The sequence below is a fragment of the Tigriopus californicus genome, chromosome 11, assembly GCF_007210705.1.
Source record: "Tigriopus californicus strain San Diego chromosome 11, Tcal_SD_v2.1, whole genome shotgun sequence".
In the NCBI taxonomy this organism is placed as follows: Eukaryota; Metazoa; Arthropoda; class Copepoda; order Harpacticoida; family Harpacticidae; genus Tigriopus; species Tigriopus californicus.
The window spans coordinates 3,893,973-3,920,405 of record NC_081450.1 but is presented as its reverse complement, the minus strand read 5'-3'; the positions used below and the strand labels follow the sequence as shown (position 1 = coordinate 3,920,405).

At 38.4% G+C, this 26,433-nt stretch overlaps 1 protein-coding gene across 1 annotated transcript; it reads left to right on the top strand.

Moving 5' to 3' along the window:
- Positions 1 to 5,828: 5,828 nt before the first annotated feature.
- Positions 5,829 to 25,668, top strand: LOC131890972 (FMRFamide receptor-like). The gene is made up of 5 exons (XM_059240433.1): positions 5,829 to 5,913; positions 13,997 to 14,616; positions 17,330 to 17,727; positions 20,228 to 20,398; positions 24,647 to 25,668. Exons 1-5 carry the CDS (start codon positions 5,841 to 5,843, stop codon positions 24,873 to 24,875), a joined length of 1,491 nt encoding a protein of 496 aa, XP_059096416.1. The 5' UTR covers positions 5,829 to 5,840; the 3' UTR covers positions 24,876 to 25,668.
- The last annotated feature ends 765 nt before the right edge of the window (positions 25,669 to 26,433 follow it).

The window sequence follows — 26,433 nt, the reverse complement described above, 5'->3', positions numbered from 1 at the left end:
AAGCTTGGATTGAATTCGTCATTTATTTCACTTACTGGCTTGTTGAAGGAAACAGTATCCTGATATTGTATCAAGATATTAATGCAAAGATATACAGGGTGTTATGTACATTTGTATAATTTTACAAAGATCAAATAAAATAAACAAATAAATAAATTGTCTTGTAGCAACCACATTCCCGTTTTTTGTTACGTGAAAACGGAAATAATTTCCAGTATTCTGCCTTACTCCGAAACAATCTCACATCATTCTACAGTGACACCCTGTAATTACATTAAAAATGACATAATGTTCGTCTAAGTTCGACCTCCACAAAATGCTCAAAACCATCAAAACAAACTGCTCTTGCCTTGCCTTGAACGCAATATCCTTTCCTAAAAATAAGATTTTGATAGAATTAGCCAAAAACATCACAAACGTAGTATAATTCAATAAAGAGGAATCAGCCCAATCAATCCTTTACTTGGTAGAGCCTGACTCACAATGCGCCCTCTGAAGTGTGGAATGTAAACCAGATTTCGTGCCCCGCAAGAAGGCTATGGGGAAAAGGAACAGCTTAACTCTAATCATGGAGTACGTCCGTACTCCATGCTCTAGTTGACATAATCACGTGTTCTTCAAAACACTGTTTTGGGTGAGTGATTTCGGTTTTTTCCCCCTTGGTTTTCCTTAGCCTTACTGTCTTGAAATAAAAAAAGCCATTGGCGTGACAATAAATCATACGGTAAATTTACCATTTTTCAAGTATGGGAAAATATGCCCAAAGGTCCGATACAAAAATGGAATCAATTATATATAATGAGGGGCATTAATAATCAAATTCATAACATGCCTCCAACATCGGATTCCATCTTTGTAAGATAAACATCGGTTTGAACCAGCATTCCAGATCAACCCTACATTCAAGGACTAGCTCTGTCTGCCAACTCAAATACGTTGGTAGACCAAATATCATATACAGATTAAAGGAAAAACATAAACGAAATATGACCTTTCATTTTGATAATACCGTGTATAACATTCATTGCAACGGTTAGAAAGTCCGTGAAAAAACAGACCAAAAAAAGACTACGTGCGAGTAGCAAAACGAAATTACCGAAATGTTGAATTATAGAGATGAATACATACACTTCGCAAAAATCATGAACCACTGCAAAATTCTATAGCATTCGAGTGTTGAAAGCGACAGGCCCATCCTAAAGTGCCCGTGCCGATACCATAATTCCTGTATAAAGAGCTTTCGTTCGGCTCAAACCAGACGGTGTATTTTGCCGATGGAAATCTCACTAGGAGTGACAGGTTCCACCTACAAACCTTCAGTCTACGTATATTAAGAAGTCTCAAGATTAAATTTTACAGAAGATTGCAATAGTATTGATGTGCAGTAGAACCTTGACGAGATGCAGAGCAAGTCTTTCAAGAACGGGAAAACGTATTGAGAATGATGCAAAGGTTGGCACTGTTGAGGAAAGTTTCAAAGTCAATCATCCTAGAACTTGGCTAAAACGTCCTTTGGACTTTCTTTTGTCCTGCTAAATCAATTCTTTTTGTACAACTTTTTTACATCATCTTTTAGAGCGGATTGTTCAATTATAACGAATCTAACGACAGAGAGCCAAATCAAGGTTATGGTCTGACAGTGACCCAAAGACAATTGACAAAAAAAGAAAGGAACACCTTACCTATACCGGGCGTTGCAAAAGTATTGAGACCATTTTTAGAACATATTATATGAATTAAACATGTTCTCATTTCAATATTTAATTTCCCGCCTAATGCAGGCAGTTGCAATTGACAAATTCGTTTCAAAAAAACATTTCATTTTGATAACTTTCGTGTGCTATGGGGGCCAAAAGGATTGAAGTGGCTGCCCTCATCCGCGCCGGGCACTCCACCAAGGCCATCATAGCCTTGGCCAATGTGAGCAAGGCCACTGTCTGCCGCACCAGGAATCGTCTGGCAGCTGGAGACGACCTCAAGGACAAGCCCAGGAGTGGAAGGCCAACCAAGTTGACCCCAGAGGCCGTGATGAAGGCCTTCACGGCCAAGCCGGACATGCCCATGGGCGATGTTGTGATGTGTGTTGTTTCAATAAACAAAGAAGGCATGATAATACAGCAATACTCAAAAAGAAATGGGCAAATACTGAACAATCTAAATATAAGATTAACCGATTTAGAAACAAAAGCAAGAAACGAAATTGATTTCACTTGAAGTAGACAAACTCTAACAAACTCATCGATTGACAACAACCTTAGTAGTCCAGAGTGAGTTTTTAAACGCTTGTAACTCTGAGTTAAGGTCTGCACGTTACAAAACATAAGCATCCGCTCACCACTCTGGCGAGCGTATTTTCATACCGGTTAACGTCCAAGCCTTTGATTCCTAGGATCATTTAATACCACTTGCTCTTTCAATTACCTAAGTTATAACTCCACTTTGTTTTTCTCTTTTAACCATTTTCTTTCGCACGCCTCTTTTTCAATGGCCCTTGCTTAAACAATCTGTGTTACATGAGAATTGAGCTAGTGAGAATGTGCAATTTGATTGTAAAACGTGTTGAGTGTTGGGTGACCCAAAGTATTCCTTGATTGACCTATAAAGCGCCGCTGAGCCTGGCCTTTTTAATCCAGAGTGATGACGGATAGATTGTTTCATGAAGCTGAACCGAACCATGTGGCTCTGTGTTAGTGCTTCTGAGAAAAAGCAGCTCATTTTTGTCATTTGTTAGGTTTAGCTTGACCTTGGAAGTAATTTACATTTCCTAACCTTATCGAACGTTTCCCAATGGAGCCAAAGGCACGAGCTTTCGAAGATGGCAAGCGAGGAAGACCAAACACTTATGGTACCTCTTAAAGGGCTTTCGATTAACAACTAGCAAACAACAAACTTCGCTCGTCCTCAATAACCACATAATCTTGCTAGGGCGGTGTTATTTTCACAAACCTTTTATGAAATGCTTAATCACGGACTTCTAGAAATATGGACTGCGAACAAGCTTACCCACCAAATCGGCCAGCTCTTGGTCATAGCGGCTCTGAGCCACTTTTCGAATTAAAGTAATAAAATAAGGAATGTAGATCTCCACAATTAAAGGAGGGTAATTTTTATGCAATTTATTTGTAAAGTGGTTCGTTTCAAATTATAGTTTCAAAAACTAAGTAGGCCAAAAATTCAAATTTTATTAAGTGTTTATTTCATGACTTTGGACATATCTCCTGAGTTCCATAATCATAGTTTTGGGCTTAAATTTGGCCAAGTTCATCTATTTAACAAGATCTTGCGGTCGTATAAAGTGTTTATTTGGAGTAAAATGAACGGTTTAGGAGGAAAGAACTTTTTGCGTCCGTTCGCAGTCCACATCTCTAGAAGTCCGTGGCTAAATGCACCCAACCCTATTTACTTGGTGTACGGTATTGGGGGTTCAAGCGGCAGTATTAATTTTTCCACGTGGAAATTACAGCCCACATTTAAGTTGTTGTTAGACAAGCGCAAACTAACATGGGCGTCTATTTTTGATAATGTGGCGATTATGCTACTCAGTTCATCCATTACTGTGTATTGCCATTCCAAGTCGTTGACAAATTCCGCAAAATTCCCATGTAACAATTCAATCACATTCTTGGTATTTTTTATTTTTCAGTGACGTTTGCTGCTCTTTTTAGTGGGAGCTTTGAATTCGTTTGAATGTCTTGGATATGGTTCAGCAGACTTTTCCAACAGGCTTATGTATCATTGATAATAACCCTGATAAAGACCAAAACTTGCATCTTACAAATTGTGTAAATCTTTCAAAAAATGAAATTGTATATAAATTTGGGTCAATTTTTGGCGGACTTCCTTACCACTGCCACGATTGGAAACTTAGTAGTTCAAGACAAAAAGTTTATTCATTTTACTTCACATACTTAACATTACAACTTTTGAGATCAGAAATCGTGGGACAATGAAGTGTTTTTATTTTTTATTTTTTTCAACAAATCCTTTTGAAATGAAAGTACAAATAGGATGCAAATATATCATCAAGCTCTTGTCGATACATTCCATCCATCCCTTTCATACAGCTCTGTCTCTCTTTTATCTTTGCATCATAGGAACATTTTTTAAGAAATTTGAAAACAAGGTAATGTTATCTCTACCAGGTAATGAAACTTACAGTAATAACATAACAGCAAAATGTATCTGTAATAATTTCGCTTTGAGGTTGTCAATATATTGCTACTGAATTCAAGTTTCTTTTTATTGTGCAATATTAAAGATTGACAAGATCAGTCTATCAGATCACTCTAAGAGGCAGTGTGAACAAGGCAAGAATCTTCTCCCCCACGTTTAGCGAGCTCAAATTCTGGTACAGGAAGTTGTTATGACAGAATGTACTTTTTATCTATATATTGCGTGATATGATAAGAAAAATAGCCATTACAGCCCTCCAGAACGTGTCAGTGCCCATAATTGGGCAAGCTGAGTAGCAGTTCTTTGTGCGATTTCAGGTGATTCTTTAACCTATGTATTTATCTACAACTTTTGACCTGGTTTACTCATTGACTTCTATTTGAGCTTTTCAAAAGTAGCATTGCCCATCCTAAAGATACGAGTAGTCTCATCATAATTGATAAATAGACATTTCTAGTTTGATTTCTAAAAAAGACCAAGATCAAGCGCTTTGAAGTTTGTCTGGCACCCGATTACAATGCAAATTTTGCAAATTGGGATCGTAACACACCAAATACTTAGCGAGATATTTTCAGACAAGATGAGTCCTTCGTAACCACGTAACTCGATAGATACGATCATGAATAGACTCCAGAGCTGATGTGCAGTCTTATATAAAAAAAAACACTGAATAGTGATCATTTCAGATGACGAAGCCATTACACCTTTTTGACAGCAGTCAACAAAACTAGATCTAGAGCATGCGATATAGATAATGTAATTAGGCTCACTACGGCCCCATGTAGATCGGCAACAAAGGCTTTTGAAAGTGTAACTTTAACACAAACCTGCACAAGTGAATGTCAAAAAATGTCTTTCTCCAAACCGCAAGGTTGAAGGTTCTATTTTTTTATATTTATTTTGAAAAGAGCCTTAGAGCCGATTTTGGTGAGGTGGCCATTGGAAGTACAAGTAAAACCAAAAGGTAGCCATAGCCCCTTTAAGTGAATTGTCTCTTCGTTAGGATATACTAGCTTTCAGGAAAAGGACGCGGTTTCCAAGTAGTCTTTTTAGGCCTGCACGATCATCCAGACTGATGCATAGCTTTGAAAACGTACTTGATCCGATCTTGGCTGTACCTTCCTTGAATACAGAAATGCCGCTCACTCCAACGGTTTTGAGAGGAGCTTAATACGGCATTAATCCCCAATTGTTCAACCAATATGAGGCACTTCTAATCAGCTCCGACTTACCAACTTCGGATTTTGCAAACAGGTTGGAAGTGAAAACTTGAATTAACATGAACATGTTCCTTGCTGGAAAGATATGAATGCACAGCATTGAAATTGAACAGATCCAACAAATCCCCTTGCAAATCTAAGGTTGCCCTCATTGGGGTGGGCCAGTACAAGGTTGCTCTTCTTGTCAGAAGTCAAGATCGCCATTGGAATCTAAAATTGGTCAATATTTGACCTTTTGCTAGACCTTTCTGCCCCTCAATTCAACCGCATCTTGCTCCTTTGATTTGCTATTCGTGTCATGTATCAATCATAGTTTCCCAAATTTAAGACCGTTGACTGGAACCGTCTCCCCATTCGTCACACCAATCTGAGCCGTGTTTCTCCTCGCGTTCTTCCGTTTCTCGGCAAGAAGGCGGAACAAGTTTCTTCGAGAGTGAAACACCGCTTATGGGAAGCCTCGCGGTCCCGAGATCAGTTTTTCTTCGTGGCTTTGAACAACTACATCTCTTCTCTTTCAAAGGTAGGCGCTTTTTCCCTTTGAGTATTCAACAAGTTATTTTTATGTAGAATATGTTATTGGGGCTTCTTGGTTGATCTTATTCTTGATTTAGCCTTCGCACAAGGCTTTCTGATTCGTTCGTTCGGGAGTCTCTACAAGTCCTATTTATGGGAAAGTCAAGTAATAGGATAGGAAGCCTGGTAAGCCAATGGTTCATTAGATGGTCGAGTTGATTCAGCAAATCTCCTACCATACACTTGATCATTGGTTTCCAAGGCTTTTTGATGTTTCATTTGTTCCACTCGTGTTGATTCAAGGACGATTTGGAATGCTTTTCCTACCTCAATGCTTTAGCTTTGTGTGTAAAGTGGAAATTCAATCTTGTTACAAATATGGTGCGTATTTTGGACGACGAAGTGAGAATCCTAAGAAGGTAATACATGTGTAAATTGGTTCTGTACTCCCTTAAGTCATTGTCCCTTGCTATTGTAGGTTCAGAGGGGTGAAAAATTAAATACAAAACAGTTTGCTTTTCTGTCTGTGAGTGTGATTACTGATCAGCATCTTAAAGTTTCGTGTAGAGAAAGATTGGGCAAGAGAATCGAACCGGGGACCTTTTTCGTGTTAGGAAACTACACATAACATTATACCCACGAGCTCTTATTTCCCACATCAGCCTTTTAAGGCAGCCCAAACTAAATGGGGGAGAGCCATAGTAGATTGCCAAAACCTGCTCGTGAATAACATTATCGAAAAAGGAAACGACCCCCTTATGCTACCGAGGTCATTAAATTACCTTAAGATTTTGAAGAATTTTGCCTTAAGTAACTCAAAGTTATATTGGCTGGAGGCCAGCTCATAAAGCGTCCTCGTCTGTGCAGACCATAAATTATTTTCGTGCAGCATAGGCAGCCAATACAGAGAGTTTGATCACCAACTTGACATGAGATACATTGAGTTTTAATGATGAAAGAGATAGCTGGTGATTTCAAGTTATTTTTAAAGGAAATTTCCTCCGGCTCTGATTTCGTGAGAGGGGGGGACGACAGTATATGTGGATTATTGGTCTGCTCTCAAATCAATTATTCATGCATAAAGCAAGTCTAAAAACCTATTGAGAACTGATCGAAATAATTGGGCTAAGACTGTAAACCTTCTTATTCATTTTCATAGATGGCTGCAACTCTTACACTCTAACTTTTAACGTCTTCCTTCTTTTCTTTTTCTTTGCACCATTCCAAAGCTTTAGTCTATGATCACTTTGATACGCCAATGGCTTCAACGTTGTACTAAGTTTTTTGAGAACTAGTAGTCGGTTGAAATAAGTCAAATTTGACGGAGTGAGACCAAAGTCGTTGTTTTGTTATTTATTTTAGCCACGTAGTACAACAGATTAGATATTGATCGAGTGCGAAGTACGCCATACGATCTGGATTTCTGTATTTTTTAGGCAGACATGACGTTTACTTTGAGAAGGTTTCAAATTCTTATCCCAAACGGGATAACAATATGATTTCATGACCGATTTTTTTGTTTCAAATTGGTGTGTCCAGTCAAAGGAATAATTACTTCACGCAACCTTGTACTATTGGGGCGTCATTTTTCACATTAGTGCCTGGAAGAGAAATTTCAAATAGTCCTTTTCATTCTTCTCTCCCTCCTCTCGTTGTGAGCAAACAAAAGAAGTAATACAAGAATGCGCTCTAAGATGCCTAACTTTAACAAGGTTTTTTTTGTTGACCAACTTGTTGCTGATCTAGTTTAACACCATAAATCACCAGCAACCCGTCTGAGAGACCCTTCAAATTCTATAAGGTCAAAATTACAAACACTTTGTACATCCAAATAGTGATAAATTATTCATCCTCTTTTTCGGTTAAATTGTGCTAAAAAACCAATGGTAAGTTTAAAAAAAGTAATGTTTTTAAGGTTAGGCACCAAAATCTGGTGAAGCTGTGCCTTTTCTAGTACTAATTTGTTGGAAACAATCATTGCAAAATGTTGATGCCTTGTTAATCATGCAGTATTCAAATTCCTGTAGAGTGATGATTTACATGTCATAATTGTTCGGAATTTTACCCATAGAGAATTTGACACGTCTCCCAGAAGAGTTGATGGCTCTTTCATTGTGTCACAGTACTTGAGCTATAAATTGTTCATTTAGTAATCTCTTGGTAAGGTCTGGCATCTTAGAGCGTATTTTTTCGTTTCTACGTTTGCTTGTCCGCACCTGGACGAAGCAGAGGGCGCTTTCTCCGCTCAATGAAAAGGACTAATAGAAATACTGGTGGCTGTTAAGTAACTAAGCCTTATGGCAAGAAAAGCTGGCTCTCTAAAGTTTTCATGAATGAAAGTAGTCTAAAAGCACGAAAACTTCTCTTGGTCTCTTTTTTCTTATGAGCGCGCTCTTACATGATAGCCAAGGGTAGGGCATAGGCCACTTTCAAAGCTAAATCTTGTCACAAGTCCAACTCAAAAGAGTTTTAAAATAAGAACGACTAGAGCTACAATTAAAACAAAAATTACCTTACTCGACGAGCCCGAGCATCGAACGGCATGCATAACTAAAACGATACACAGCTACGTATACCATTTTTGTTGATATTTCGTCCCAGTTAGTCGTTTTATTGACCACTTGACAAATGCTATCTGTAGAATTTGCCTGGATTGTGCCCCATCAATTATGGGCAATTCTGTAGATGGCATTACCCACTCGTCATTCATTTCCAGCTGACGTCCTGCCACATCCAGCTCAAAATAGATCTACTGTTTGTTGAAGACCGTCTTTGATTAATAAAGGGCAATGATTGCGGGGACTTCAGTGACAGAGCCTTTTTTTATCTTTCTTTCCAAGGCCAAGTTGTCTTCCACGAGGAGATTATGAGTCGCCATTGTGTAACAGCCCTTCCCTTAGCTAACCCTCATCAATGTCAAAGGACAACCTCCAATTGCCCCTGACTGCCTTGAGTGTGAGTTGCTCCCGGCGGAGGTTGGCAATTAAATCGACCTAAATGCTCCAATGCTTCAAAGTCAGGACTGTCAGGTTGTCGAGAGTGGAACACAACTTTTTCATTTCGGTTCTACTGAGAAGGAAACAAAGCCTCCTTCATTAACAATAGTCAAGTAGCATCCATCTGAAACCTTGAACGATGCTTTGTGTAGTCCGTACGTATTACATAGATCCTGTGGCCGGACTCCGGACCAAGCTAGACCAAAGTGTTAATTGTTATTTAGGTATGGTTACAACCAAGATGGACCCGCTTACTCATTAGGAAAACAATATACTCGTGATAATCTGATAGCATTTGGGGCTTTAGGGAACCCGACAGATGCCTCTTCACCCTTGGATGGACTTGGATGTGGGTCGGCTTGTGGACGGATTTAAGCTGAGCAGAACCACAACAATGGGATAAAAGTCCGAATCAATTAACCAAATTCCCCCTCCCTTTTTGAGGGCCATCCATTTCTCATGCACTCAAAAAATACTTGTAGATGGATGGGAATACACACCAGGCTCTCAAAATAAGTCAACGAGCTCTGCATTTGAAAAGCGTGCCCGGTGTCTTGGTGTGTTTTAAGACGTGTATAATGTATCTAAGGAGTCGAAATAGATTTAAATGTAAAACAAACTTGAAATTGTAAACGTCAAAAACGTTCTTTCATGCAATTTACACATTATCTTGAGCCGAGAGTCGCAAAAAAAATTATTCTATTGTCTTTATCATTAAATATATTCAATATAAAAACACACTAGAATCCCCCAAACAATTTAAGACACTTTTCCATTCGCTATTTTTTAGGATCCCGATTGAAGCTTTGTTATCGTTTTGGAGTCATAGTGATACTTTTTAGTTTGAGTTCTTGCTGCATGAATTTCAGAATTTCTTTCGCTTGCAAAATTATTTCCAAACACATTCAACAATCGTTTAAGGATCTCTTCATATAAAGGTTGAAATTTATGGCCCCACACATACGAGGTGTTTGGAATGGGATTTGTTTGCGGGCATACTAAAATTGCTTTCAGAAAATTCCTAGAAAACACCTCTCTAGGATGGCAGGTTTGAAAAAGTAATGTTGTCCTTTTCCCAATTTTTTTCCTTGACAAAGACCCCAAGCATGAACACCGCCACAGAACACCAAGTTTGTTGGCTTAGAAAGATCTCCTCGATTGATCTGATGGAGGGACTTTTAATAATCAGAAGTTGTCTCATCAACTTCAGTCTCCAACGAAAGTAGAACAACTTTGCCCTAAGAGATGGGTTAATTGGAAGATTCGCAAGAGATATTGCTAAGTAACTTGGAGGTAAAAATACAACACATTCGTAAACTCAATAACTTACACATGATAAATTGGAGTGAAGCTGACTGACGCCTCGAAACATGGAGATGTTGTTAATCTTGATCTGTTGCAGTGATGGGTGCGAACAATGTCTTCATTTCTCGTAATTTCATGCTTGAAAATTTCACCTAGGATTGCATATTGATAACTCTGTCGGATTCGAGTATTTGGTGGCATGAAGCAAAAATGACTCCAACCCTCCCCCAGATAATTATCTGACCCAACCAACTTTATCCAACTGACACTTGCCCAAAAAAATGTATTCAGAATCATCAGTGGCAAACCCTTGCCATACTTTGGTTGAACCATGAACCATTGGAGCGGGTCGGAATCCAGTCAGCGCATTGCGAACTTTTTCAATTGAGGCGACCCCTAGGGTCATTAAAATTATGTACTTCAATTTTCAGCTAGATCGAATGACTGAGTCAAAAGTTGTGCCCCCTCAAAGCGCATTACATACCTCTATTGAAAATGGATAAGCTTACTCTCTTCTGGTAATTGATTACAAGAAGAGAGCGGTTTCATTCATTCTTTGCCTTGTTATGTACTACCCTTTGAGAGGGCATAACTTTTGAGTCAGTTGTTCGATCAAGTTAAAATTAAAAATCCCCTATTTTAGCGACCAAATCTTCCGCCACATTTGATCGCGAATGAGAACGCAAAGAGTTCGATCACTTCCAAAATGTGACATCTGGACCCAAGCACGCCCGTACAAATTCCAGTGGTTCATGGTTGAACAGATCAGTACCATAATAGCTTGAGGAGTTAAGTCAGGCCATTATTTTTCACGACCTCCAATTCTGCCATTCCATTTGGTGAAAAACTATTGGATCTTGCAACTATCAATAGAGCTGACAAGGATCCTCACGGAATCTTGCGTTTTCACATGACGGTACGGAGATTTGACATCGGCAAACTCCCATCAACATAGTTTCACAGTTTATTGAAAATCTCAAAGAATTACAAGGTATCCTAGCAAGCAAGACAATGTTGAAGTTTTGGATGAAAATTTCCATTGCATTTATGATCAAACAATAAAAAAAACACTTTGAGCCAATATGAATGAATGAATGAATGAACGACAATGGGCTTTTTGATGGTCTCTAGAGGTTTGGCCTTTTGTTCACTTTGCAAGTCATTTTCACGGGTTTGCACATGTCCAACTCAAGCAACTCCTTTACATGAGCAAAAATGGGAACGTAATGCGGACAAATCAATATTTCGATCGGCTGTAAGTTGCTGTACGCATTCTTGAGGCCATCATGGAAAGGAGCGAAAATATAACACTGGTTTTCTTTTTTGTCATGAAGAAAGGGGTGGGTGATGCATTTTTAAGGAATCTGTTGCAGAGTTCTCTTACTAATTTAGGTTTGTATGCTTGCCCAGTGACAAAACTTGCGCCTACAACTCTTTGCTTTGCAGAGTTGTAGCCTGTTTTTTAAAGCTAGTTCCTCGGAGTTAGGGGCTGGTATGAAAATATCCTCGCCAAAGTGGTAAGCAAATCCTCATTCTAAGAGGGTAACGTCCAAGCCTTAACTTAGAGGTAGGTACGAGAGTTAAAATGCTCGCCTTATCAGCTATGTTGACTTATAGCTACTGATCAAGGCTAATCAGAGGATATTGAACAACCATGTTCTGAAATGTTTCAAATACTTATAACGCTATGCTAAAGCACAAAACGGTCATACTCGGATTTTGACTCACATAAAGAATGTTTACATCGCGTAAAGAAGTGTCATGGATTCTTATCTGACATTTTAAAGCCTTATCTGACTTCACTTTTACGATTACCCTCCCTTACTCCGATTCACAGATGTCTAAATTTAGAAAATATATTCTTAAGTTTTTTTTTTCGTATTTCTATGAGGAGAAAAAGAAGTAAGAAAAAAGAAGTATATTTATTTTATTATGCAATATATTTATCACTTGGATGTTGACTCTTGTTGTTATTGAACGTGAACGACAGGTTGATTGATTTTTTTTATGCAAGGCCATTTGCGCTTTTTGCAATGCACGAAGCAGATCCACTTGAAAAGAATTAGGGGAAGAGGAGATCTGGATTCCCAGGCTTTGAAAACCAATTCAAGCTTTCAATATCGTTTAACATCAAAATATTGATGACAGTTTTGCAATTAGATCATTCCAAATTTCTCTAGTGAAGTTAACAGCACAACAACATATATTGCTAAGGGCCATAGACGCTATTTCTTCAATACGTGTAAGTGTTCTGGAGGAATACATTTCCCTGGAATTTCCTAGATTTGATCGGAAATACCAGTCATTTTTGAACCCTACACTCAAGGACTAGCTCGATTTGCCCACTAAAATGTAGTTAGTAGAACAAATATCATAAAAAATTAAGATAAGAGGTACGAAATAAATAATACTGTAGATGACATTCCCTCTAGCGGCTAGAAAAGCCGGTCCAACAAAAAAAAATGCGACTTCTGTCGAATCACCTCACAATGTAGAATTAAATTCCATTCCAAAACCAATCTCGACCGAGGAAGATCTCAGAGATGACGTGCATATAGCTATTGATACCTTTCGAATTAGAAATCAAGTTCGAATGACGTTAACAGGAAATCTTGAAAGGTTAGCCTTCACACGTCCAACTGGCGTATATTCTTGAATGCACCTCGAAAAAAATCAACAATTGGGAATTGCTTTGTAACAAAAGCTTACAGTAAAACACACAAAAAGTATGTCTCCACTTAGATAAGCTCTTTCTTGCACAACATGATGCATAGGGATAAGAGATCTCGGCAGACAAAGTTACAAGCCCTCTAATTTATTTACATCCTTTGGGAAACGCGACTTTCCAGGAAACACATAAGTAATGCACGAGCTCACAGTCATCTGACTTGTTACCATCCTCAGCTTTCGACACAAGTTCCACTTCAAGAGCTTCTTTCCAAGTGCCGAAGTGTTGCACCAAAGCCATCATCGTCAGACGTTTCTTTGAAAGCAACAATCAATTGACTTGACTTATAGAACCAGGACTAAGGCATTCTCAAGAGGGTGACAATGGTTAATAATAGACTAAATTAAGAGACACCCGCACTTGTCTCTAGATTAACGAGAAGAATAAAATTGAAGTACAAACGACGGACGCTGTCATTCTTCTTTCATCTAAAGTACGATTGAAAGAACTCCCCTGACAAGAATCGATTTCCGAGTGTTACTTTTGCATGGTTGAAAAGATCAAGGGATTTGGACCATTCAGATGATTTGAATGAATAATGTTTGTGTATGTTCAGTTCGATTGCAATTTGTCGGTAAAAGTGCAGTGTTCAAGACGAGTAAAACAAATGACATTAGAATTACAAGCCTACCTAATTCCTTGCGGGGATGGACCCAATATTTGACGGAAACAATCACGAACTCTTATATAACCAACTGTAACATAACTAATTGCTTTTCCTGTACCTAATTCCTTTCTTTCAGTAACTCAGACATCCAATTTTGAAGAACTGTCACAACTCAGAGTCTCAACTAGACAAGGTGGCCCATGAAAACAAACCACATGGTTTATGGGTCAACCTAGGGATCTCGTACATTTCACTTTCCATTCTATATTTTTCCCGCTTTGTACTTATCTATCTTTAATGATATCCCGAGACCCTAAATAAAACATCACATCATCATCACATCATCACATCATCACAAAAATGACTGGAATCGGTCATCTGTATAATTTTAAGCCATGAATTCATTCCAAACCCAACCCTCTCTTCAAGCAGTGCTTGGTTGTTTTCGTTTCAGAAATGGAACTGACCGAGGACCTCATTACGATTGACCAGGACATTTTTCTGGCCACCACAATGTTCTCGAGCAATTGTTCGACTCCCCATGGAGTCAATAGCACCCCTTCGTTGTCGTCCACATCGTGTTGCGACATGTCCCCCGACAGCTTGCGGATATCCCAATGGTTTACATTTTGGGTCGAAGGCGTCCTCATTGTGGTTGTGGGCCTCTTCGGCCTCTTTGGGAATACTCTCTCCATCAACATCCTCTGGGGAAAGGACATGAGAAACGCCTTCAATTGTCTCCTCATTGTTCTGGCCGCCGTGGACAGCTTCTTGATCGTCCTTGCCATGTTTGACTACAGCTTCGTACGGGCTTTTGGACTGACCTTCGATCTGTATACGTACATGTTCCCTTATTTCCTTTACCCGGCCACGAATGTGGTACTGTGCATGAGCATTTTCATGGTCGTGGCCATTGCTTTCGAGCGATTTCTGGCCGTGTGTCGACCTTACGAATATCGAGCCATGTCCACCACCCAATCTGTCACCAAACGAGTGCTCAAGCTCTCAGGTCCGGTCTTCGTGATTGCATTTCTCATTAACATCCCAAAGTTCTTCGAGACCAAGCTCAAAGAGGTAAGTGAACGACTCTGTTCCCGTTCCTAAAGGGACAGTGTGTATGAACCACTAGAAAATAGACTGACAACTATTTTGACGATTGGGCTCTCCTTCTGACAAAATGCGTCTCTTGTTTCGTTGAGTAAGTACGTTAATTTTCCAGCCCACTTTTATGAAGGAGGTCCAGCAACTTTTGACTAAGGCGTTTGGTATTGACGAAAATTTAAATGCGCCTTACTTGGCACACAGAGAAGAAATCAAGTTTTACTGGATTGGGACAAAACGCGACAATCCTCATCCTAGGGCCTATTCATTCATTTTCTGGAGCTCTTTGTCCTTGCGGAATCGTATGTCGTTGCGAGGAGGTAATTGGTCTTTTGCACCAATGTCCGTGTTAGTCAGTCTCTTTGTGATGGGGATAATGAAATCCTCAACCCAACAACCATCCATCCACAAGAAACTCAGTGAGGTCTTAAACTAGATAAAGTACGTTTAGACAACCATCCATGACTTTGGCCTCTTGGCTTTTGACCACAAAGGAGTACTTTTTCCCTGGGGCTGACTCAGAGTGGTCGAGTGGTCCAAGATTGGAACACTTCGCTGCTTTATTGGGCATCAGAAATCGGTCATGGATTTGCTCCAAACCCAACTCCAAAAAAAGTTTACCCAAGACATTCCGCTCCTCCTCGTTAGTGTGGCACACTCGATGAATGCTTCTGCGAAGGCCTCGTATTGAGCGAGTTCTGGGTTCTATAGTTTTTATTGAGCATACCTTTCTGCTTTTGATGGAACAAGGCTCCAAACTTGCCAAATTTGTCGATTTTGAACGGTTCAAACAATGGAGCCAATATCCAAAAGTCAGTCTTAGGATGCCTTGGTCCGTGTTGGGAAGCTTATTCAATCTATCCATCAAAGGTTCTCACTTTGTGCGTCAATGGCATCTTCGTGCACAGTTTGAGACCAATCACATCCAATTGCCATTGAAGGCAATGGAACATGCATACTGTACTGCATTTGTGCTAAATGGGTTCTTTCTTGTCACGCTCATTTAAGCTTGTTCCTTCATTCATGGTAAATTTGGAGACAAAGCACATTTGGAGGGAAGAGTATTGAGTATTTAGCACTACAAGGAAGAGTGCTTATAGAACTAGAGCATAATCTATATTTTGGTTATTCTCGATTATATTGAAATTGGCATCGAAAATTCCCAAAAAAAAAAAAAAACGTGGGGTTTAAGTTAAGTAAGAAAATCTAAGTTTGCCAAGAGCCAATTTTCCTCAAAAATAGTTTGATATAGCATACTTTTTAATATGTTTCATGTAGCCTTTCGTGCTCAAAAAAATCATTGAACTTTTATTCAAGTTTAGGCTCTCCAAGAGTGCCAAAGTTTTTTTCTAACTACCATTCGAATATGTTAAATGATTAGAAATTCTCCTTTCATAGGTGAGCACATTGATGGTTGGAAATGTGTGAATAATACCAATGATAGCGTAGAAAATGTTCAACATCATGATATACTTCGTGTCCCCATCGAAGTGTTGCCAATTTCAGTCTAACATCAGAAGTCGTAGGATTATCTTATTCACAGGATCCATTGCAACCTTTCATTTACACGATTACCCAGAATTATGGAAAATTCCTTTCAGACACTTCTTGCCAAATCATGTCCTTTCCAACTTTTGCAAGCTATCAAAGGATCGCATGTGCAAAAACAGCCATTTAAAAAGTCTCATGATGGATGATCCGTATCAAGTGCCTCAATCTTGTACATCGGATCTGGTACTACTTTATCTCATCATCAGGCCTAATCAAAAGGCAGGTAGACGCTCCAAATCACATTAACTTTCGGTTCTCTGAAGCCCTTCACAAAGAGGATGTAGACTTTAGACTAACTTGACAAGGTCGTTGACCACTCTCCATGATCTTTTTGGAGTGGACAGTACAAATGTGATCAGAGAGTCCTGTTTTCTGCGATTCAATTTTTTTCGACCAGAGAAATGTCCAAGATGGTCAAGGGAATACAAGAATAGCCGAATTTTCAAAGATGTTTAGGCCCCCGGAAAATACGATAGAAAATGATGGAGTATTTTAAAATGCATTTTTTACATCACATCATCGCTACTGATCACCCAGCCATATAGAACCTTCAAATTACATTAACTGCCTGTTACCTGGAACCTTTTCACAAAGCACATAGATCTCAGATAAGCCCTTCAAGGTCGTTTAGCTCCATCCATAACCTTCTCTGAGTGGTCAGTATTGGATCTTTTTGGAGGCAAAACTAACTAGCTGCTCTTATGGAAATACCATAACCCAACCTTTTTTGGAGAAAGACCCTCATATGCTTTTGTTTGAACCCAGACTGAGCTCCAATATTTACACTCCTTGTAAAAGTTGTACACCAGTATGTTGGTTGCGTTTCCTTTAACTGTGCTGAAGGCTGAAGGTCCGTTCCCAAAAAAGGAGATAGTTCCAACATGACAATTTGGAGCGCTTTTTCTCGCTGAATCTAATGAGCTGTTCCATACGTAGGTATGATTGAACCATTCTTCGAAACACGTAACTGGCCAATCTACCAAACATGATCTATCTCAATTTTAAAACTAAATTGAACTGGCCTTTTTTGTTGGAACTGGAAATGGTATTTACAAGATAATATCGGGATTCAATAGCACCTCACAAGCAGGAGTTTGGATGTAGCTACCAGGTAACATATAGACGACTTTTTCAGACCATGAACAACGACACCCAGACCCTTCAAGTGTCATACGTGGTGACGAGGTTACGCAAGAACCCGATCTACATCAACTACTACGTCAATTGGTTCAGACTCTTGGGCACGGGTGTGCTCCCCATGTTGGCACTTATTTACCTGAACATCAATATCTACCTCAAGATAGTGGAAACGAGAAAAACTCGAGAGGTTCAACGTCAAACAATGGGCGGTCCTCGACGAACCTCAATAGGCGGCAGCTCGGCGGGTTACAATCCAACCCATGGACCCGATGAGAACAGCAATTCTGAGCCGAATATGAGACGCAAGCAAGAGGCCGTATCGAAACGGGAGATCAAGATGGCCTCGATCCTCTTGACCATTGTCTTTGTCTTCTTCGGCTGCCACTTGCCCAGGTAAAACTAATCACTTGGGATCTGGGATTTGGGAGAAAACCACGTGGTTGCAGATGATGGCTGATCAGTGATCACAATGCGGGGCATCGAGTGGATCTGAGGAGATAATACTGCTGATGTTTTATCTCTTGTCTATGAGGGGAGAGAAAGTAAAGTAAAACTTTACATGGTACCTTTATATTCAAAGAACAAATAGTTTTAGATAGTTTCTACAAAAGTATAGTACTACAAAAACTGCAATCGTTGGAATGAGCGGTACATGTTGCTCAATATTAATCAGTAAGGTCGATCAATTGGAACCATACAAGTTTAAACTGTTTATCTTGTATTCCTTCGTCCAGAACTAAATACGTAATTCATTCAACGCTATGTTGATTAAGCTAATCGGATATCATCCAAATTTATGGTAAAACTGTAGCAAATTTCACTTGGATTAGGTTGAATCACATTGAGAATTGAAAACTAGTAGTAATTAAGTCGTTGAAACGATTCAAAAACAGTTTTACACGAGGTAATTTCTCCCACTTTCCTTCACTGAATGTTTGCATATGGTGTATGAATTGCAGAGATTATGCTTGTATATCCTGGTATTCCAAAGACCCTTATATTATAACAAAGATTTATTTGATAATGTCTAGGAATAACTGAAACATTCAATTGTCAAAGTGGACTTTTAAGAAAACATTGTTCGTAATTTAAGAGGCACGAAAGAGAATAATAATACATGCTCGATCAGCGATTCATGAAAACGAATGTGACTGAGATGTCTTGTCCGTGACAACTTAGGGGGACTAAAATTGGAAAAAGAAAAACATTTTGGTTGAAGAACGAGGATTGACATGCCATTCCTGGTTTTCTTTCACTTCACGGTTCCTTTACATGTTTCATATGTATGGGAAACCTTTTTCCTTGTCACATTTGAAAATGTACGTTATCCTGGAACTATCCCTTTGGAATGGAACCTTGATGGAACTGGTGCCGTTCCCGGCTTACCTTATACATTCGTTTGAATATTTGAAATGTAGCCTTCAAAGGCATTTCTGGAGATATTCAAACGTTTGATGACAATTCAGCAATTTTTCTTGTAGCATTCTCACAATCTGCTCTCTTTTCTGATGCTCTAAAATGATTTACAAACAAATTCTTGAATTGAATGTTACTAGACGGTGTTAAAAATATTGTTGGTTATATATAAAGTAAGTTAGTAAGACTTTTGATGGTACTTTAAAATTTCAATAGTGCACAGGAAACATTTTCTGTATCTTCATAAAAGTCAGCTGTCGCTATAAAAAGTATAAGAGTCATTAAAAAACAAACTTAAAGAGGCATGGGTTCGAATTATATTCAACAAACAATCCCCAGTTGTGCGAGCTTTATGTCAAATTCAATTTGGATTAACATGTATATCACTGTTGCTTGGCTATCGCAACATAAATGACAGCTTTGTTCCTAAGATGGCCATCAAATACCGTTACAACAAATTGAGAGGTAATTGTATAAACGTGAGTGTCACTTGAGTCCAGATATTCCTAATTGAGGCTACATTGTTTGTCCTAGCATGTTCCCCAACATCGAATTACCAGTTATTTCTGCGCACAACACAAAATGAATAACTAAGTATCGCACAAATTATTGAACAAGGAGAAGTACTTGGATAGGGATTAATGGGGAATGATCAAAACGCAACAAGGAAGACATTTAAAAAAAATAGATCAATATATCAACTTTTAAACTGATATATGCTGTTTGTCTTGTAATCGACTTGCTCTGAATATGGAAAATTGAGGATATTTATTTTGAGATTGGAAAGCCGGGGAATTTCCGATTTGGACTTTTTGACCTTATCGGTAACGTTGGTTTTCTAGGGTACTTAAAATGATTAAAGATCCCATCCAGACTAGAGACAAGGAAATTGAATTTTACCATGTCAGAGACTAACCATCGAGGCCTTCAAGCCTGGAGAGGAAAGCACTACAAAACCTCGCTAGAAGACGTTCGAGCAATGTGTCACCCCCTAATCAGAAGTAAGCCCGCAGAGGGGGTGTTTAATCAACTCCTCCTTCCCAATCAAGTAAACGATTAGGAGGCAACGCAACACTCAAACGTCTTCTAACGACGTTTCAAAAAGCATTCCTCTCCAGTTCCGAAAGACTCCATGGACTTAGTAACAAAGCGCCCTCTGAAGTACAGAACGTAAACCATATTTCGTGTAGGGGAGGAGGGGTAGCTATGACAAGAATTCTTTTTTTCTTAAATGTTGAGAGATCCATCATTTCAGTAGTTTTTTTGGTGGCGCTTACACTAACTCAAAAAATGGAATGACTGAGCAGGATGTCCTCATTGGTCAAAGTGATTGTTTGGTTATTTTTTTTCAAAACCAGCTCTTTTGAGTATTTGGTGGCGGAGTGTTAAGGTCATCAGGGAAGATTCAAGTCACGTTCAAAACTCTTTTATCGGATGCTGATGACTGATGAGCCTCCCATTCAATATCATTTTTCAGAGTGCTGCTCAATCTTCATGAATTCTTCATGGCCACCCAAATTGAGGACTGTGGGGATATGTTTTGCCCACCCGCTTGGTTCCTTTGCTCCATATCCGTGAACCATTTCTTATTGGTGGTGAACTCGTCTGTAAATATTTTGGTGTATTGTTCTCAAGGAGAGAAGTTCAGGTAAGAAATTGGAGGAAGAACTACTCACAATGTATTTTGTGCACTAAACGTTAAGAGAATCACATCTGATGTATGAAGCAATTCAATAGTGGCCTTAAAACGGACCCCCAATGAGGGATACATTTTTGAAACTGATTTTGCCATCAGATTTTGACTCGACTCGATCTCACCCAAATTTCTAAGTTGTTTAATGTTTTTATTATCAGTGTTTAATTATAACGTCTCTGATGGGAAATGTACTTGGAGCTCAAGCGAAATGTGCCTTGATGTGAATTTTGAAAACTTGCATGAACATATTGTTGTCTGTTCATACTGTGAAAAAGATGACATTCAATAAGTATGTACATGTGCAATGATTTGACCCTGCTAACAAAGGCAGCCTTCACAAGGCAACCTTTAAGATCATTTCAAGATCGTTGACTATATGAAGAACTTCAACCTATCATTATTTTATAGGTTGCCTTGTGAAGGCTGCCTTTGTTATCAGGGTTAAATCATTTCACTTGTATTTATAAAATAGCACGTTTTTCACAATATGAAGAGACAAAAATGTTTTCATGCAATTTTTGGATGAGACCGAACAGATGGAGAAAGTTTCAGCAAGATATACGAGTATTAACTGGCTTTGACTTTTCTCAAACTTAACAATTATTTGGAACATGAAAACTTCTTGTGATATAATTCTATCGAATTTTGTTGACTTAAAATGTTACGGCATATTTTCAATCAATTGACATTTTGTTAGTCTTTTTAAAGAAACCTGATCTTCTGCAGGATAGTGAGTGATATGGGAATCTAGGGTTTGAAATGCTTTGATGGATGTAGGATGTGAAAACATAGAATACAACATTTGGAGAAACTTTTTAGATAAATTTTGATATTATTTGCATTGCAGACACTTCTTTGGAGACCCTATTTTGTTTGTCAAAACTCTAACCTGTCCATATTCTTTGATCTACGACAACACAATTTTTTTCGCAAATTTGAATTTGAACTGGTTGATTTTTAAGGAATGGAGTACGCAGGATATTTTTTTAAAGCGTCCAAAGCATTTTTTTAAATGTCTGGGGTTCCTTAAGATATGTACTTTGAAGATTGGGTCAATTTTGGAAAAGATTTTTTACAAGCCCTGGCTGCCCTTTGAATAAACATTCTGGAATTTATGCATTCGCTAGTAAGAACCCAAGCCCAAGAGTGTTCCACTGTTTTGAGAGGCTTTGCGTGGCAGAGAACAGGAAGGCCTGATTGCGAAAGTAAACGAAGTGAAACCTTTTCGATCCATATTTGGAAATTCTCCTGATTCAACAAACATCGTGTTCTATATTTGAGAACTTTTCTGTAATTGAATCATGACCATCTTTTCTACGTCACCGTGTTGAGATTATGGTCTGTACTGACGGAGACAGATTGATGAGGTATTTTGTGGCATTACGTTCCATGGAACTCATTGTCTTATAGGGATTTGTCTTCTTTTATCAAATCAATTATGGAACGGACAGTATAATTCAACCCATCTAGCCACAAATAAATAAAAAGCCATTAAAAACTAGACGTCCACACAAATAGTCGGATGGATCTCTCGTTTATGTCTAATTCAAGGTCATTGGATTTAGATATTCTATATTGCATTTGCATTTCGGATAGGCAAGGCTATTATTCAGGATGATATTGCTCCATGGTCTGTGGGAGGGCATTAAGCGTCTTAATCTAATTTATTTACCATCGAAAAAGGTTTTTTGAGAAAGCTTAGGGAGTGCTGAGAAAATGAGCAAACCCTTAACAATTGTTACAATCGGGATATTTCTATTTAAGCAGTTTCAATCAACATTGAACTAGTTACACCATATGATGGGCACAGTTAAATCTAAAAACTGAGCGTCCTTAACCATGACAAAAGTGCTTCTTTTGGTTGATGATTAATCCATTATTTTTGATGGAAGTTAGACCATAACCACTAATGGTTCGTTTGGCCACATGATGTGGCACAATATACTAGAATGATGTGAAATTATTTCGAAGTAAGCCTGAACACTGGAATTTATTTCCATTGTCACCTGACAAAAAAACAGGAACATGGCTACTCCGACAAAAAATACAATCATTCAAGATGCTAAATATTTAAAGAATATTGTAGGGGGTTGGGTGAATCCACTTCTCTTGCGTCGTTCCTTGAGTTCAACACAAGCATGGAAAATGTAGGGGGTCTCCTCCCCCTCCTGAATAAGTAGTTGCTTTCCACTGGAAGCGCGAGGCTAAATGGGTCCAAAGTCAAATTCATTGGGACGCACAGAATAGGGCATTGAATAATTCCTGAGCGTCACGTATCTGGCCTAGAAATCTGGGAATCTTACGTACGTATTCATGTACTCATTAACGCAAGCGAAGGGTAAAAACATGCTCTAGAGTTAGTATCAAAGCCCAAGTCATTCATATGTTTGTGGAAAGTGGCCGAACTTAATGCATGGGTACCCAAGCAAAAGACATGCAGAATCGAATAACGTTACACGGTGTTCAAAAAGCCCTATCAAGTTTCCAGAGAAATGCCCAAACACAAATTGGTATTTTTCTACCCCCAAAAGCCATAGGGAACAACTTTAACTTTATTTTTTTATGGAATTCTAGTTCACATGAAAAACTTACATACCTAAAAACATTATAAAAACTAAAATTTGCAAAAACCTACTCAATGTAAGTTAGGGGCACACTTAGTTAGCTCTTGAATGTAATTTACAATAGCATCTATTTCACCGCTACTTAGTTACATCGGATTTAGTGGTCCAAATTTCATCGTTTTTAGCCCCAAAATGCCCCGGTTATCTGTTAATTCAATTTCTCAAAGAATTAACATCGATTTTCATCATTGCAAAATTGAATGATTATTTTTCCATTTCTTGCATAATTTCAAATTAATTTAAAACCTGGCACAAACATATCTAAAACCTTCAAAAAAGCAGATTTTTGCAAATTCATTTTTAAAAGCGTCCAAGGTACATTTAGTTGACTGGTCAGTGAAAATTTCACAAATATTAATGAAACATTAAAGAAGCTATTTTCAATCAGTTTCAACACAGTCTTCAAGAAACGACAAAATCTATAACATTGTTTGTTGTATATATTGTCTTCAGAATTCAAGTAAATGCATAACTAAATGTACCCATGATGATTGTAAAACAAATTTTCAAAGATTACACTTTTAGTGTGTTTTAAGTGACATTATATAGCATTTTTGGCTATTATGAGACTATGTAAGAAAAGGAAAAATAATGTTTTGTATTTGTGATATTGAAAATCGATATTAATTCTTTTGGAAATGGAATTAACATATAACCGGGGCATTTCGGGGCTAAAAACGATGAAATTTGGACCACTAAATTCCATGTAACTAAGAAGCGGTGTAATAGATGATTTCATAATTTATATTCAAGAGCTAACTAAATGTGCTCCCAACTTACATTGGGTAGGTTTTTGAAAATTTTATTTTTATAATGATTTTAGGTTTGTAAGTTTTTTATGTGGGCTAGAATTTCATAAAGCTTTAAAATCAAAATTGTTCCCCATGATTTTCTGAGGGAGAAAAATGCCAAGATGTGCTTGGGAATTTCCATCAAAATTTTAAAGGGTATTTTTACCACTGTGGTTAGCTGTCTTCTCGACCCAAACACCTCAAGTCTGACAAATAATGATTAGTTGAAGTAGCGTTTGACACAGAAATTATTTATATGAATTTATTCAATCTGATTTATGGCGTGCTTGTTTAAAGAAAAACGGAACGGTTTATCCTTCTGAAAAGATGAACATAAAGCCCTAAAAGGTAAGGAAGTTAAATATTGGAAATATACAAACGAGCACGATGCGGTTAGATCAATGGTATGTGGAACTAAAGACATAAAAAAGGTGGCACACCGTGTTAAATCTTGCTCAAAGATATTTTCATCGGAAGACCAGCTTTTTATCAACATTTAGACTGATGATGTTTGCGTTGCGTTTTTGGGTTGGGTAAGCAACTGGGTTTGCTTATCAAATTCATTTTTCAACACTAAAGCTCAAAATAAACAATTCAACCCAGACAATGATTGATCGACTATCTTGGAAATGTCAACCAGTCCAGATAAGCCTTGCCGAGTCTATCATTAATCAGTCTTTTCGTATACATTGGTCCTCCGAGTCATTTAGGCTGCGACACATCCATTCCCGTTTTTGAGACCAGTGCAAAAAGTGAATTGAATGTCCGCTTTTGTTTCTTTCTAGGCAAGGCCTAACCGAGAAGCTCCATCTTCAACAATTGTCCAAGTGGTTTCTATTTTCAAAGCCCCGCTTGAACAACTCTTCCAATGACGACCTGACCTTGAAGGTTCTGGCTCCGAATGGACCGGCCAGACAAACCTTGATTCCCAGACCGGAGGTATCTTCACAGTACCTGATGATTCCGACCCAAAAGCACAGTTACACCCTCAAAGAAGGCAGCAATACACATTGACATTGAAAAACTGAACGCTTCATCTGGTTGGATTGGTGGGCGGTTCTGACATTCGTTCACCCACCCAGGAAAATAATACATCGCTGCTTCTGACGTTTTCTTGGAACCCAACAAGCCATCATGGTGATTGAGTGGGAACAAAAGTTAAAATGGAAGAAGAACGCGAGCGTTCGTTAGTATTGAGTAGAGTGCTAAAGAAAAAGAGAGACATCACTCTGCCTTCGCTTAGAGGGAAATTTGTCAAATTTCAGCATTATTATCAGTACCAAATTAGACTGATAGAAGAACGGAGTAGAAAAGATTGTTTAAGAGTATTTTCATCGTCACAATCATGTATTTTTAACTTTACAAAAGGAAAAGAAAAACGATTTTCTCAGAGTTTTTGATTTACAAATATGTTTCTCCTTGAATGGTCAATCCATAGTCGGTGATATGTCATTCAGTTTTCTTTGAAATCTTATTATACTACAGATAGCTCCATGTAGTTGAAGAATTTTAGATTAATAGCTACATATGCCTATGAAAGTACAAAAGCACTTGTTTGCTCCATTAAGTTTGCAAGGTCGTGAAATCTACAATTTGCTTTTTTTGTTCACGGCTTGTTCTCCAATTTCATTCAATGGTGGGTAAGAATACGATCGTCTCTCATAACGTATCTAGCTAGACCTCTATGCTTTGAAACTACAAAACTACCTGTCCATGAATAATGTGAACGAATCAGTTTGGTTTTATTTAAAGATGCTCACCAATGAAACATTTGGACTGTAGCCCAGAAATACAAAAAATTGTTACTTTTGCATCGCATTCATTTTCATATCCTAGATTCCAGTGATCGTTTGATGACCCGTCTATGAATTCAATTCCTGGGATTCACAAAGTACTTCGGGTTCTTTTGAAGGAGGTAAGAGATAATCTCTTGAGAATTGGTTATGGTGCAAATAACATTTTTGGCTTCTGACCACCACACAACCTCTTGATGGAAGTGATGGTGGTTCCTATAGAGAATGTGTGTAGAAGGAATATATATCCACGTAACAAGGGGCTTCACCAATATTTTCCGTGTAAAAAGGCCCAGGGATGTTCAAAAGATCGAGTTTCTTGGATAAGGGGGTTTATCATTACCATGTCTCCATCTAAAAATAGGTGAGAGGACGGTATCAGCATCAAGACCGTTGGTATACCACCTTCATCCAGAGTTAACGTGGGTTGAAGTTGAGATCCTTGAACCAAAAGTACAGGGTTACCTCGTGAATGAATAAACCAGGAAAAAATGAATGGAACATGGTCTGGGAAGAAAACATTGGATGTTCTGTTTTCAATTTTGTCCACTTTCAGAGACTATCTTTTTCATTTGTATCGGTTACCTTCCATGTTCCAAAAATCGTGATCAACGCACATGTTGCATGCAAATGCATTTAAGGAAAATTGAGCGACAGTTTTTTTTAAAATTCCCCTATGGCCCTGCGTTTCAATATCGTGTCATTGAATATTTGCTGAAATTTACAAAGTTTTCAACGCAGTCTGCTCTGAGAGTTCCATAATGCCAAGCTTTTCATAG